Source organism: Dermacentor albipictus, chromosome 3, assembly GCF_038994185.2.
Source record: "Dermacentor albipictus isolate Rhodes 1998 colony chromosome 3, USDA_Dalb.pri_finalv2, whole genome shotgun sequence".
NCBI classification, from domain to species: domain Eukaryota; kingdom Metazoa; phylum Arthropoda; class Arachnida; order Ixodida; family Ixodidae; genus Dermacentor; species Dermacentor albipictus.
In genome coordinates, this window is record NC_091823.1 from 36,825,884 (window position 1) to 36,840,809 (window position 14,926).

General features: G+C 48.1%; 1 protein-coding gene across 1 annotated transcript in view; it reads right to left on the bottom strand.

Annotated features, from left to right (window-relative positions):
- Positions 1–375: 375 nt before the first annotated feature.
- The window catches only part of LOC135902441 (uncharacterized), a 104,037-nt gene continuing 89,486 nt past the window's right edge, over positions 376–14,926 (bottom strand). Inside the window, exons 2-3 of the mRNA XM_065432525.2 lie at positions 1,451–2,150; positions 376–720 (exon numbers count right to left, since the gene is read on the bottom strand). Of these exons, the coding sequence (XP_065288597.2) occupies positions 445–720; positions 1,451–2,104 (930 nt within the window). The 5' untranslated portion in view covers positions 2,105–2,150 and the 3' untranslated portion in view covers positions 376–444. The remainder of the gene's footprint in view (positions 721–1,450; positions 2,151–14,926) is intronic.

The window sequence follows — 14,926 nt, forward strand, 5'->3', positions numbered from 1 at the left end:
ACGGAGACAACTGCAGTACACCTGGGCACCGGCGGCATGATACTGGGATTCTTCATTGCGCTCTGAACATGTGCGTTCAACGAGCTTAGCAGTCGGCTTTTGGCGAATGTGCCTTCCGCTCCTTTTGGTACAGTTCGGTACCGGTACCATAAGCCCTGTAACAATCAATCTATCAGTCAACCCAAGCTTTCTTCGAAAAGAAAAAAAGGATCGAAGACAAACACTCGTAACAGGAACAACGACTACATCACGAACATTCTGTCTACCGCAAACGCGGTGAAAGAGCACGACAGGTTAACGAGCGAAGACCCTGAAATTCTTCACAGCGAGAGAGAGAGAAAACTCGAGTCCTCTGCGAAGGCTGGGAGTTGTAACAGGTGAGAATCTGAACGCTGTGTTTCACCGCAGCAAGCGTCTGTCCGCGCATCGTTCACAAGGCTCTTTTCAGGACGTCTGCTCGTTGGAGGCTGCGGCAACGAGTTGGGGCTGCGGCGACGGGGCGTGCGTGCAGACGTGTGCGGCTTCGCAGGCTCCGCCGGGCCTCCCGCTGGTACTGGCGACGCTGGCTTCATGATGGCCGCGCGGCATGCCATCAGGCGTCGCGGGTCGCTCGACTCCCGCGGCGGTCGAGGAACCCTGGGTGTGCACGCCGTGTTCGGGGCTGTTGCGCGAGTGCAACCCCGATGAAGGCGGGGGCAGCTCGGGCACAATGAACTGCACCTGCGGCGATAGGCAAGAGCGCAGACGTGAGGTTAGTCTATATTCGGAGGTAAAATGATCGGGCGAAGTATCTGTGTGCCGTTGAGAGTCATGCGCGGTGTGTGCCTTGTCGTGATTCATGCGCTGCTGGCAAGAGGAGCTGTAGCAGAGCTAGCAAGTATACACATTTTTCTGGCATTGGTTAGATTTAGGACTCCTTGTGAGTTATACGTTATTTAAGTTTTCCTCGCGCTTGCCATGTGCTCTTTGATTTATGAATCTTAGGGCAAATATGCAAGTAAAGTGAATCGGGAGGGAGATTGCTACGCGTGGCATGAACAGTGGTCGTAAATATTTATTCCAGGCTCGGCTGAACGGGGTATCGACTCATTTTCAGCTGTAGCTGCGCGGCTCTTGGTCTGTCTAAGCCTATCCACACGGGTGTCGTGAAAGTACGGAGAAAGGAGACTGACAAATTGTGCTTAAAAACTTCCGAAATCTACATAGATAAATGCTTTGTGCTTCGTGCCAAATCCGACAATCCCCCCTTCACACACACACACACACACAGACACACACACACGCACAAACACACACACACACACGCACACGCACGCACGCACGCACACACACACACACACACACGCACACGCACGCGCACGCACGCACGCACGCACACACGTAGACACACGCGCACACACACTTTAAGAAAGCATTCCTAGCTGTTGTGTGCCGCCGCCGCGCTTCGCACCTGCGTGTGCGGGTGGGGCTTCTTCTTCTGCGAGGCGAGCCGGAAGCTGCGCCGCAGCGGCGCGCAGTTGGGGTACGCCCTCTGGGACACGTCGTCCCCGAAGAGCAGGTCGCCCGCGCGGCGCCGCAGGCTGCGGTTGCGCACGCTGCCCGCGGCGCCGCCGACGCCGATGCCGCTGCCCAGCTCTCCCTCCTCGTCGTCGTCATCGTACGAGCGGCCCGTGACGCGGTCGTAGACGAGCGTCACCAGGATCACGACCAGGATCAGTCCGCCCACGATGGTGAGCATGATGCCGATGGAGGCGAGCGTCTCGGTGGCCACCAGCACGGCGCCGCACAGCAGCGCCAGGAAGGCGAACACCAGGTTGAGGATGAGCCCGCAGCAGCGGCGCGTGCACAGGTAGAGCGCCAACAGGCCCGGGATCACGATGGGGCTCGAGATGAGCAGGTACTCCCACGAGGCGCGGCCGGGCGGCTGGGACACCGTGAGCGCGATGGCGAAGCACAGCCCGATGCCCAGCACCGAGAGGAACGCGAGCACGCCCAGGTAGCGGCACAGGCGGCGCCATTTCGGCCGCTGGCTCTGCAGCGGGTTCTCGCCGGCGCTCTCGCTGATGGCGATCAGGCCCGGCGCGTAGTTCTCGGCCGCCCACATCGTCACATGCCGCCGCCGGGCTGCTGCTCGTTTGCCGCCGGCCGCTCTGCGAATGCCGCGTTGCGGGAGGTTAATTTTTCAAAGGAACATTCCATATAACGATAGGTGTCTGGCACTGCACGGCAGAGTCGTTGGGACAGGGGTGGGGGATGTTTCGGTGTCAGAGCACTGCGCCTTCTACCAAATTTTGTTGTTAATTTAAAAAAAATTATTCATCTTAGAGTAACTTCAGCAGCTGCAAGGCATTTCCGTCTCGCGTTAGAGCTCGTATGCGAACATTACAGGTGTTTCTTACAGTCATAGCTCCTTTATAAAAGATCTGTATTATCTAAGAAGGAAAAAAAAGAAAACGAAATACCTTGTATAAAGATCTCCTAATAAGTCAGGCCTAAAACACCTGCCAAAATTATGAAGAGCCAACCCACATTCCCCCTTCCTGCCTGCAAGAAAAAATAAATTGCGGCTGCGTTACTGCTATCAAAACAGGATGAAAGAACTGGAAACAATCTGCAAAAGCAGCACTAGCCACAGGATCACAAATAGAAGAAACGACACAAGCGCTACTTCATTTTATTTTTTTGCTTTGGAATGTTGCTCGACCAAGTGTCCCAACTTCGCACTCCTAATGAACAAATTTCAGGAGTCGAAATAAGGTTCCAGCCAAGTGGACGAGGAAGTTACACATCAATACTGGAAATGAGCCAGTTCCACGAATGGCCGGAATAGTAAAGGGCTGAAAGCGAGAAAAGAAAGGAAAAACGAATGTGCTGAGATAAATGCTTTGAGTGACGGGAATCTATCGACATGAACTATGAAGTGTGACACCTCAAGTGGGTGATGAACTCGTGACTGGGATTTGCCTGTCCTCTAGGGCTATGCAAGTAGCCTCGTCGATTATATGAATTTCGATGAATGATTGTCTTTGTATAATTTACTTTCTCTCAACACCTCAGCAGCTATTCTCAACTCTGCTTTAAATTTGCACGCCAGCTTCTTGAGCGACACTAAGTTCTTGGACCTTGGAGCAGCACTGCTAGTGCTTTGAACGTATAGAAGGCACTGCTAGTCATCTTCCGTTGGTCTGGTCTCGACCAAACATTTTACCGCGACAGTGTTAACGGTTTGGTGTTGCAGAAAGTCTGGCGTCGGGGGAGTTGTCCGTGAACGAAAACTGCCGTATGTATTTAGGCATATGCATATGTTGCGCCTTGCTATATATGACATGCGGCATATGCGGGTTATATTGGCACACCATTCTATCACTGAAGCTGCTCATACCTTGTCTTACATTCTTGACAAAGTTATTCCTCGGGATTTCGAGAACTACAGCCCACAAACGAATGTGATGAAACAAAGCACTGAGAGCGCGTGCCTTCTATGTTAAATCTTCCAAGACTTCAATGTTCAAACTGTGAAACTGTAACAGAAACCTGAAACTGACGCAATTTTCTTGGCGGGGCTGGGATCGGCCCACGCAACAGGTCGCGTTTCTACCAGAAAGCTCGCCCTTCATGCATAACGTTCACCGCCAAAGTTTCCCGGGATACATTACACTTACATAAGCTGCAGTTGCCGGGAAGCGTGAGAAGCAGTCAGGGATGTATTTGAATGCTATTGCATTCCACTATTAAAAGCGAAGCTTAAGCGTCACCAAATATTTTTTGTTTAGATCAATAAATCCCTGGGTTCTACGTGCCAAAACGACGGCAGGCTGATGAACCATGCCGTAACGGGGCACTTGGGATTATTTTGACCACCTGGAATTATTTAGCATGGGCCTAAATCGGAGTACCCGAGCGTCTTTTTAATTCAACCCCATCGAAATGCGGCGGAGATTGAACAGGCTACCTCGAGCACAGCAGCGGACACTTTTGCTGCCTGTTACCACTTGTGTAGCTTGTTTTCGAGTGCGTTTGATATGTATGAGTTGGTCATTTCACGGATCACCAATAACACGCGCATGGCCAGACGAACATTTCCAAGATCCTACAAAGAATGTCTGTCTTTCTCAAGCTGCACACAAAACCAGATACTAGACTTCTGCGATATGGCTGGTAAAAAAAAAAGAAAAAAAAGAAAGAAAATATTAGTAAGCAAAATAACAACCTAATCAAGCGCAACAATAGAAATACCGCCGCTGGCTCTAGAAAAAGAGCACACTAATGCTGGGTGTCCCAGCTGAAGTTATCCAGGCTGTTTGTTTGATTTGTTTAAATATTCCTTTTTTATAATTAGCGAAGTAATCAGTAGGCAAAAATTATCTTCGTGGCGGAAGATGACGGAACATCGTATAGATCTCATAGCCAGAGAGAGAGAGAGAGAGAGTCCTAAAGGAAAGGCAGCAGGGAGGTTCACAAGACAGAGCCCACGGCCCGTAGGCTATTCTGCACTGGAGGAGGAGATTGAAAGAGAAGGGGGAAGAGAGGCGTTCACACTTTGTACAGTTACACAGACAAGCGTTAATTGCTGAGCTATAGTCACGCGCGGTCATACAGGCGGGTGCATTTAAAAAAACGCAGCACTGCATTTGTAGCCAGATTATCTTTACAGATATATAGAGATTCAAGCTTGTTTAACATTAGCTGGGACAACATATACTTACATTTGTTTTTCCTCGATGTCATATTTTTTTCAGTAACCAGGACTATCTTTTGTCGTGTATTTCAAGATGAAGGCCTGCATTTTCTCAAGGCCAGTCCTCGAGTTAAGCGCCGACACTTAAGCTCTCCTGGCTTTTTATTTGGCACCGGTGCTCCTGAAAATTTCCTAATCCTATTAACCCTGGCGCTACTTGAGAACGTTCAGACTGTGTGACCGACTATATGTAGCGCGTTGTTGCGTGCACTTTTTTCCTTCTCTATTTATATTTTTTAACTCTTCTCTCCTTTCATCATCTTTCACTCCCTTTACGCTATCCTTCTGCCCTCGGTGACCAGCCAACACTTACACCAACTAAGCTCTCTGTCTTTCCCTCTCGTTTTTCTCCTCCTAATTAAACCTGTGCTTACCGATTTTGTGACTCTCGAACAGAGCTCTCTGATAAAAGCTGAGCCTAAGGCGTCCCAAGTTAAACGTCTGGCCGCTACACAATAACACCGCGTCCGGCGAAAAAGAAAGAAAGGGAGAGAGAAGGAAAGAAGAAGAAGAAGATGAGCCGCTCCTGCGAGAACATTCACGCGCTGACTTATTCGCAAGTTTTTCGCGCCGTTTAAATCATTCACAGAAGACAACAATGCTCCAGTTTTGGGAACGTGCGATTTCGCGTTACGATATTCAGACGTTTACGCTCGTGAAACCTCGATATCCAAGAAACTAATGTGGAGAAGCGTTATGCACGCGCTAAATTTATTTCAGCACCTTACTATAGCTGAACAGCAGTACGAAGACTTCCGCCGTACAGATTACTCCAGCGCACGCGAGAATTAAAAAGCCAACGCAGGAACTTGGAGCCCTCATTACTTGATATTTTCCAGCGTTCTACTTGTCGGTTTCCATGTAAGGGCTTCCAGGTAAGAACGGTTGCGAGCGCGAACGCGTCAATGAACGTGAATGAAAACGTAAACGAATGAACCGCCCAGAAGTCTTCTTGTTCATTAAAACAGCTCTTCTCACTGTTTTCAAAACATGCGCTGCGCAGCTAAGCCAATAGGTCCCGTCGCGGCTTAGTAATTTGCCATTGTGCAGACTGTAGAGGACAATGAGTGCGTTTCAAGAGCACAATGTTAGAAAAGCAAAGGGTTTCAGTCACTGACAAAATCAACAGCTATCGTGCAGTCGGTGAGGGAAGAGACGGACGAAATGCCTCTGAAAAAAAGTGAGTTGCAAGTAGCGAGGCCGGGGAAGACGTGAAAACCATGACGGAAAGACCCAGGCGGAAAGCTTTATCTGCCCACCAGTTTTGAAGTTTCTATTTTTTTTTTTTGCGTGCAGCTTACCTACTTCTTTCACGATCAGGACTCCGGAAAGCGGGGCGCAGACCGAGAAGTGCCCGTGACCCGAAGTTCCTCCCCGCTCACCTCGCGAGTCTTACATTCTAGCAAGAAACTTTCTTTTTCTCCCCCGCGAAACAATGGGCGCGTCGATGGAGCGCAAGCCTCGCCGCCAGATCGCGTGCCGGTTTCCTGTATTCTACGCCGAGAAACCGATAGCCGAGAATCGGAGGAGCACCATTCCACCATTGCGATCCGGGCGCCGGAAGTGCGGCCGTATTGATTTCCGCGGTGGCCGATGAATGAAAACAGTGCCGCTTTCTTTGGCCGAGGTGGATGTCAGCCTAACGAACGACGCCATATTCAGACCAGGGAAGGGGACGAAGAAGAAAAACAGAAAATTTTTTGGAGGTCCCCAGTCGAGAACGATTCCAGCGGCTCTGGACTCATTCCCTTCGACAATAGGCTATCCGCGACGACGGTGCCGTTTTCTCAAGAAAACCCTTTTTCTTTGAGACGCGCACAACGCCGGTTTTCTTTGTCCGCCACAGTATAGTGCCTGGCGTGGCCTCCGAGACACATGCACGGATGCCGCAGCTCTTAGAGCCTGCTCAATAGGGTCATGCGGGGGGCACAAACCCCGCACATTGTCTCTCTCTCTCTCCCTCCGGAGACTTTGAACCGATACAACTCCCCGTCGCTTGGACCGGGAGTCTGCCATCAAAAGACCTTATGTCCAGTGTAGGAAGTGCTCCGCTGCTATGTCCGCAGCGGACGTCCGTGATCTATACTTTGGGCATTCCCTATAGGCGAAACACCGTCAGCGAAAAAAAAAAACAAAAGATCGGACGCGAATGTTAAGAACACGCCTACTTAACGACTATGTATGCGATGGTTCGCGGATAGTGCAGTTCACAAGCCGCTGTTGCAGTATCTGCACGAAACGGGCCTCCATGCTTATTTATCATTTCATTTTAAGATAATTTCTTAATACGAAGTGTTATACAACTCTCAGCAAGGTCACGCGAGGTCAATTACAATATTTCGATTCACTTTAAGAAATCAAGTTTCCTCATATAAATCCGGCACAATAGTGCTACATGCTTAAACTAGGCCTAATAATGTCTACAATATCCAAACTTCATGAGGATATATGTATGCAGTAGGTAAATGATGAGACAAAACAAAAAAGAAAACTGAGCTTCTTGGTTTTGTGAGAAGTGTGAAGTGATAAGCCAGCTTAAAAGTTTGCTGCGCGATAGTGCGCTGTGGTTAGCGCGTCCGGCTGTCAGGTGCACATAAACGCAGGTGCACGGGCTCACTCACCAGCTAGCAGTGAGAAAAAGTTTCGTTTTTCATTGCTGTATGGAGTTGTTTACGTTGAGGGTGACAAGGTGGCCTGACGTCTACTGCTTGATGATGACGACGATGATGGTGCAAGGGAAAGGACGGGCACAGAAAACCCAGTTTCGAGCTTACAAGCGCTGCTGTGGTTAAAGAAAAAAGAAAGACGAAAAATAAAGCCCCAGAAATTAACAGCTTGATTGGCTGCATATAGGGTTACTGAATTGAAGCACGCGGGTCCTCCTCACGACGTAAAAATTGAACGAGCTGATTATAGAACTTATTAGCTATGAGACAACACAAGTTTTCGTGAAGCCGTATGTTGGCAGCTCTTGGGACTTTCTCTCGAGAAACCCTCATTGCCGCGAGCAGGGAGCTGAAAACAGAGGGTGAGCGCGCGCTGTAGATGGTGGAACCGGCTACACGGACTACGGTGATGTCAGGACTACCGCAGTGATGACTTGCGAATATCACGAAGACAACGAAGACCACGACGATGATGACTCAACAGGAACGATGACGGCACGTCGCGGTCCCTGAATGGGATCCCAGGTGGCGAAGAATTCACTTTTCACGACCTCAGGGCTTTTCAAAGTATTAAAAGAGGGGAGTGTAGGCTACAGGGTATATCGCTAAAAATTCAAGAAGAAATAATAATAAACAAGCAAAATGAAGTGTAAATGCTGCGGCAGGAAAACATTGAGCAGAAGAAAAGAATAAAAAATATATATATTAGCAAAATATGGCATACACCAGCGCGTGAAACTGCGGCCTAGTAACTAGCGTGGGTTAACTAATCGCGGGTTTACATCGAGCTGTATGACAACAGCTTCCGCCGTGGAAACAACCTGCTGACAAGCACGATTATGACAGCCGCCACGAATGACCGCCGAAGTATTCTTAAGAGCTATCGACGTAACAAATGGCTGGCAAAGGGGAGCCGGCGCAGGGGAGCTGTGGACGCGACGGGAATAACGGCATCGAAGAATGGGAATATTGATCCAGAGCCGGGCGGAAGAGGCGGGCAAGGTGATGCGAGAAGAAGGTAAACTGCAGAGCGGAAGCGGCGGGGCCGATACGACTAGCCGCTGGAGGCGATGCGATCGAACGTGGGCCCCGGGGAAGAGCGCGCGTTCGTGTTTTTTTGTAACACCTAAGCTGATCCAGCGCCCGAGAACTCCGCGATAAGGAGGGCAGAGATTGGAACTATACTAGGCCCCAGAGACGGCGAAAGCAAACGAGGCCGACTGTCATTATGTGCTCGTTATTACATACGTGGAGTATGTGAGGAGGAGAAAAAAGAAAAATAAGGGAGAAGGCAAGGATGCTGACCGGAAAGGCATCTGGTTGGTGACCTTTCACAGGGGTAGCAAAACAGGGGAATGGAAGGGAGAGGGAATTAGAGAGAGGATGCACGGAAAGGCAGGGAAGTATGGGGAGAAAGAGGTGAAGACGCGGTGATTATTTGCAAGTGCGCGGATGGCGCCAAGCAGTTGAAGACGTTCGCGAAGGCCAGTCGCCCTCTAGAAGCTTAAAAGTGTAAAAGCATAAAAGCATGAAAGGCGGCCTTGCAGTGCTTTCTTTCAACGGAAATTGGCTAACGACAATTCTCGTCTCGTCTTTGGCCGCAGACGACTGCTCGCAATATTAAGAATGTAACGTTTTAGACGCGGATACTACTCAAAAGATGCTATTTGTTTCGCATGCGGAATTAATTAATTAATTAATTCTAGAAAAAAAAAGAAAGAGGAAGGAAACGAGACTTCTAAGCGAACACGTGGACATAGTTTTGTCTTTGTATGCGCATTGCAAAAGGCCAAGGAGTCAGTACATTTAAGCCTCATTTCCCGTGTTAGGCACTTTTCTCGGAAATCGTAACCAGGAAGCTTGTCACGAATGCATTGAACGCGACAGAAACGGAACAGATCAAAGGAGCTTGCTTTACCCAGAAAATTGGCCATCGTCGAAGGCACAGTGGAGTAGGAAGCCGAATACTCACACTTCAACATCAGCGCTGCGCAAACGACACAGAGGCGCTAAGAAAAAAGTTACAAATAAGATGCGCCCTGTTTTTGTGCTTTTGTATTTTTGTGCTGCAATGTCAGGGCCAATGAGACTAGTGGTAGAAAAGTCAAAGCCTCTTTCTTAAATAAATATGGTTGAACGCGAAGCTTTCCCCCGATGCAAACTGAATCAAAGCCCAAAGCCAGCGACCACGCAACGAACCCAAGAAATTCTGAGCGACTCGATGATATATGCATGTGATTTGATTGTTTTTTTAGGATCGTATTTTCCGGATCCTATGACGAGCCTGTGTTCACGCGCACTTGCTGTCTCGGATAAGCAGGGAAGCTCAGTTAACTGCTGCAGGGGCAGCGTCACGCCTAGCAGACCCAACTTGCGCTTCCAGTGAACTTTTTGTGCATGCGCTATTCTTGCTGAGCTCGACGCTTCGCGCCGTTATCAGGTACTTACCGGCCGGCCAGCCGACGCGGGCGTGGTACTGCGAATGTAACACTACGCAGATGTGTAAGTTGTCTTTTCTGCGCTGCGTTTTCGGCGCTCATGGACGAATCAGTGAGGCATATAAAGCTTCGCTTTAAAAAGAGAGCGAGTGACAAATGAGTAAACGGACTTCACGGTTGTACATAAATGAATTCCATCTGCGTATAAAGGTGATCCAAAGGATTTTCGATGTAGCCATGTTTGACCAAAAGAACTGCTAAAAAAGAAAAAGAAAGAAAACTGGTGATCTGCGCAGTCGACGGACTTTAATCCAAGCAAGTATTTTACGAAACCTGCTTTTCATTGCGCCACGGAGGAGCAGAGATCGAGTGTCGAGTTTCGAGTGTCGAGCAGAGGTCGAGTGTCGCGGTTTTCGCGCCCTGTTGTGAGTCAGGCTGTGCTGTTGTCTGGTGTGTGCAAACTCCGGCAAGACGTCCCAAATGTCGGGATGGTAGCACGACGCTACATGTATTGGTCAGATAACGGCACTTTTCTGGAAACCTTAGAGTGGCGGTGAAACGCAAAGTCAGCTCATTGCCACCTAGTGGATGCACCAAATGCTCCAAAGTTGAAGTCTGGAGTTGGTTAGACGTCATCGAATAGACGTCCACGGTTAAACGCCTGCTAGACGTCCGTTACACGTTGTTTGTAGACGTCATCGGTTTGATGTCGGCTAGATGATAGACCTTTAACAGGGGTAGAGACCTTGGAACCGTATACTCTTTCTAAGAGCCCTGCTGCGTTTATTGTTTCAAGAGGGATTGCCACTAGATATGAGACCACTTCCAAGCGTCTGAACATGCTTCCTCATCCTGAAATATAAGAGAGTCGGGTTTGGCTTGGGCACCTTTCGTAGATGTCTCAGTACAAAAAGAAAAGAAAAAAAGAAAAACAAGACATGTCTCCAGATCTAGTTGCAAGCCCACTCTGAAGCCTTTTCATGATCAAGCAGCCCATCGAAAATACTACAGAAAGTATCGAACTACGCATAGTAGCTGCTACATGACTTGATGGATCCTCTTATCTGTGTTCGCAAGCATCCAAAGCTGTTATTTCTGGGCCTGTTATTCGTTCTTTGCGTCTCCCAGCCGTCAAAGCAAAATAGCCTTCAGTTAAAACGGCCCGTAAAAACGTCCACCAAACTTTATGGCAACCATACATGATTGTCGTTCCTGAGATCATCGCGTGAATATTAACCGAGCCTTGCGTAAGCGACAGATGTGCTGAAACGCCTAGGTTGTGAGCACCCTCGACAAATCCTCCTTGTACTTCCGGCTTGTGGCAACCGCATCAGTGAATTATAGCGGAATTTGTTAGCAAACATGCTTCATGGTTCTTTTCTTTTTCTAATTTTCTACTTTGCTACCGTTTCCCATTGTCTTGGTGTTATTTGGGCTTCATTCTCATTTGTAACGGTTCAAAAGCGACGTTAGTTTGTTCTGCGCCCCACTTGACGTTGTAAGTACCCTTTTATCTGTCGTCAAACCACAATTCATAACCCTGTAACAACCCGACAAGGGCTCACAGTATGAATGAATGAATGAATGAATGAATGAATGAATGAATGAATGAATGAATGAATGAATGAATGAATGATGGTGCCCCCTCCCCCTACTTTTTTTCTGTTTCTTGCAATTTTTAACTTTCTACCCTTTTACCCCGCTCCGCTGAGTAAGGATGCTTTTTTCCTTACCTTAACCATAATTGCATACCCGGATCGCAGAATTTTGTTTTATACGTGGGCTACGGTAGTCTCATATTTATTGCCGAGGATTCTAGGGAATTTCAAAACGTGTGCATGCGGTTGGTTTGAGTTAGGCCAGATTGGAGCGCCCGATCGATTTTTCTCGCCTTGCGATGGGAGGCATAAAAAAGGCAGCAGAAGGGTCGGAGGGTGGAAGACGGCACATGTATCCATGCAGCAATGGCCCATAAGAAACTAAAAAAAAAGATGTAATTCAGAGGCCTGGCGGCTGCAACCAATTTTAACGCGGGACCCCTGGGAGGCACCGCAGATGGAATAATTTCCACGGTGGCTTCGAAGAAGCCCATATATGAACTCAGAATAATCAGCCACGAAAAAGCAAGTACGAAGAAAGCAGTCCTAACGTGTGCGCCGGCTAGGAGTAGAAGTACGAATTATTCTTACATATTTAGTTTGCATGCTTAAACGACAGTTGCACTCCTGGAATTTGAGGTGCGTCTCTCTCGCTATTTCGCCTCAGTAACTGACACAACGTTCAACAGCGACTTCGGCGGTCTTTCCAGTGAAACCTTATTCGCGTTTGCGAAGCTGTGCCTCTTGTTACCCTAACTATTTTATAGTTCCGTGTCAGTTATGAACGACGTCATCACTGTGCCAAAGTAACGATGAAATTGCTTGGGTGAATTGCCACATGCCCATCATGGCACGCGTTTATTTACGAAGTATCCTTCAAGAATAACTAGATGAAAGGTGGGACGCTGGTTTCATTCAACTGCCAAGGGCAATGATGGTTGCTCAAAGCGTTTGTCTAATCTTATGTGTTTGCGTTTTTGTGATATAGCTTATAACGCCCTGTCCCTCTAAACTCCAATGCACTCATGTGATATAGCTTATAACGCCCTGTCCCTCTAAACTACAATGCACTCATAGTTTTCTAGACACAGCAATTCAAGCGGTCCCTGCGCACATGCGTAATCACCATAGATTCTTACATATATAATGGCATAGTTTGTTAGAAAATTCACTTGCAACGTCGCAATGTCGCTTGAAGTTAGAAGGACGGCGTTTAGGGAAGTAGGTGTACTACTCGTTATTTCGCTCACAGACAGTAGCGCCGGAGTTTCCTCCAGTTATTATTTGTCGGAGACTCTAAACCGGAAGCGAGGGTCACATGGCCGCCGCGCGGGCCAGACCGAGTGGCGGTTCCTCCGTGACGTCCCTCGAGGGAGGGTGGCACTCCAATTCGTACCGCTACTTGGACCACCTGAGAACACGAACGCAGCGCAAAGAAAATTTGCTGTACGCTTACACAGCTTGAAAACAGTCTTGTGACACACAACAGCGTAACAGACGACTACCAGTAAAGTATCATAATCAGCAATATTTCAATCAGCAGCAACGAAGCAGTCTCATATCTTTTATCTGGAAAACCAGCGTTGTTGCTCAAGTCCGCGAGCTATTTTTGAAAAACATATCAAAACAAAAGAAGAAGAAGAAGAAGAAGTATTTTAATGATTGGAAAAGGTAGAGGTCGGCCGGATAACGGAGCATCTGGCCTGCTACTCTACGTAAGGGAAGGGGAAGAGGGGAAGAAAAAGGGTCACAATGGGGGATGATAATGGGAGAAACGAGGTGAAGGACACACAACACAGCTGGTATCACAGGCGTGAATCCAGGCCCGTGTCACCTAGGAAACGTGAAAGTGCACGCATTGTCTCTGTCGTCTGCCAACTCTGTGGCCATGCGCCTAGCAAGAAAAAAGCAAGAACAAATGTTTAGTAATATGAAACGAGGGTAGATTGCATTAAGAATATAATATTTCCTTTTTAGCAAGAACAATTCTGTATAATTTTGTTGATGCGAATGATCATCAACTACATGACGTGATCTTTCTAGGAAGCCTGAAGTGTTGTTATTGACGGTGAAGGCTTACGAGCGGGCGATTTTGCATCCACCACACTGAGCTGCCACGATGCTTCAACTAAGCTGCAGCCTTGTTCTCATCATCGCAGAGGCCGATGCCAGTCAAGCTGTCCGTGAATGTAAGCCTTGCGATCGCGAGATAATTGTGCGAGGCAGTGCGGGAAACGAACCTGCCATGCCGAGGAGTGTACGCGACAGGGAACGGGCTTCGACAGAAAAAATCGCGTCCGGCCGGAAATTGTCGGTCCTATACAGGGAAGACGGAACAAGCGACCGCTGACGCCAGCTATATACTAGCAACGAAGCGCGGTGCTTACGCGTTGGCAGAAACTCCGACGTGACCTAGCGCTCGCTTTAAGCAAGGCGGACAACGGCGAACTTTCGCCGAATGCACAGGGAGTGTCGCCGGAACATTCGAGCAGTTACGGTGGTTTAACACGCACGCGCGCGCACGCAACCACATTATGCCTTATGCCAAATGATAGCCAAAACATTCTCGACGCTGTTTTAGGCTTCTAAGGTGTTTTTGTAATAGCCAAATTAGTTAACTGTCAATTCCAGCCGTCATGTACGTGTCTTGCTCCTGTCAGATTGGTATATATACATGCGATTTTTACACTATAACGTAGTGTCCACGGAGCGCCTTCCTCTGAGACGGTAATCCCTTATCGAAATGTGTACCTGTAAGCTTCATGCTGCTTCTGCGGCGCTAATTGTGTCTGGCCTTCTACATAGATGAGTGTGTTTTTTTCACTAACTTCACTTTGCGTGACGTATAACTGCAGAGCAAGCGGCGCCTACTTTAAGTGACGTAATAAATTTAAAAAGAAAGCAGTCTTGAGTGATTACTTTAGCAGTAGACGCATTTACTGCGACAGCAATTCTTTCGCCGTGGAGACCACCATATTGTTTCGTTGCGTGTTCCCCAAATAATTATGCTTGCCCACAATGGTTTAATGACCTAAATTCAGGAGTTATATAGGGATTTTGGTTAGGGGAGGAGGGTTGTGGTTGAAGGCTATCGTATCAAGTGAAATTAAGCATATGACTGACCTGCAGGGTAAGTTCACATCATTTCACAAATTGCTGATTTAAATTCATGGCTTTTCCGCTTCGGTGAGTCGTTTTGAAGGCCACGGCTGGGAAATTAGCTACCTCGGAGGCCATAACACCTTTTACAACGGACGTCTCGAGCGAAATGGTGCAGCGCCACCTAAAACACCTAAACCAGACAAACAGGAGTGACATTTAACGATATTGCAATGTCGAGTCCCACACCTAAATTTATACGTGCACCGATCTGGTCTGGCAATTTACCCTTTGTGCTATTTCTGCAACGCATTAGAAACAATTGAACATTATTTACTGGACTGCCGGCGTTTCTCCTTCCTGAGCAAAAGGACATTGCAAACTACA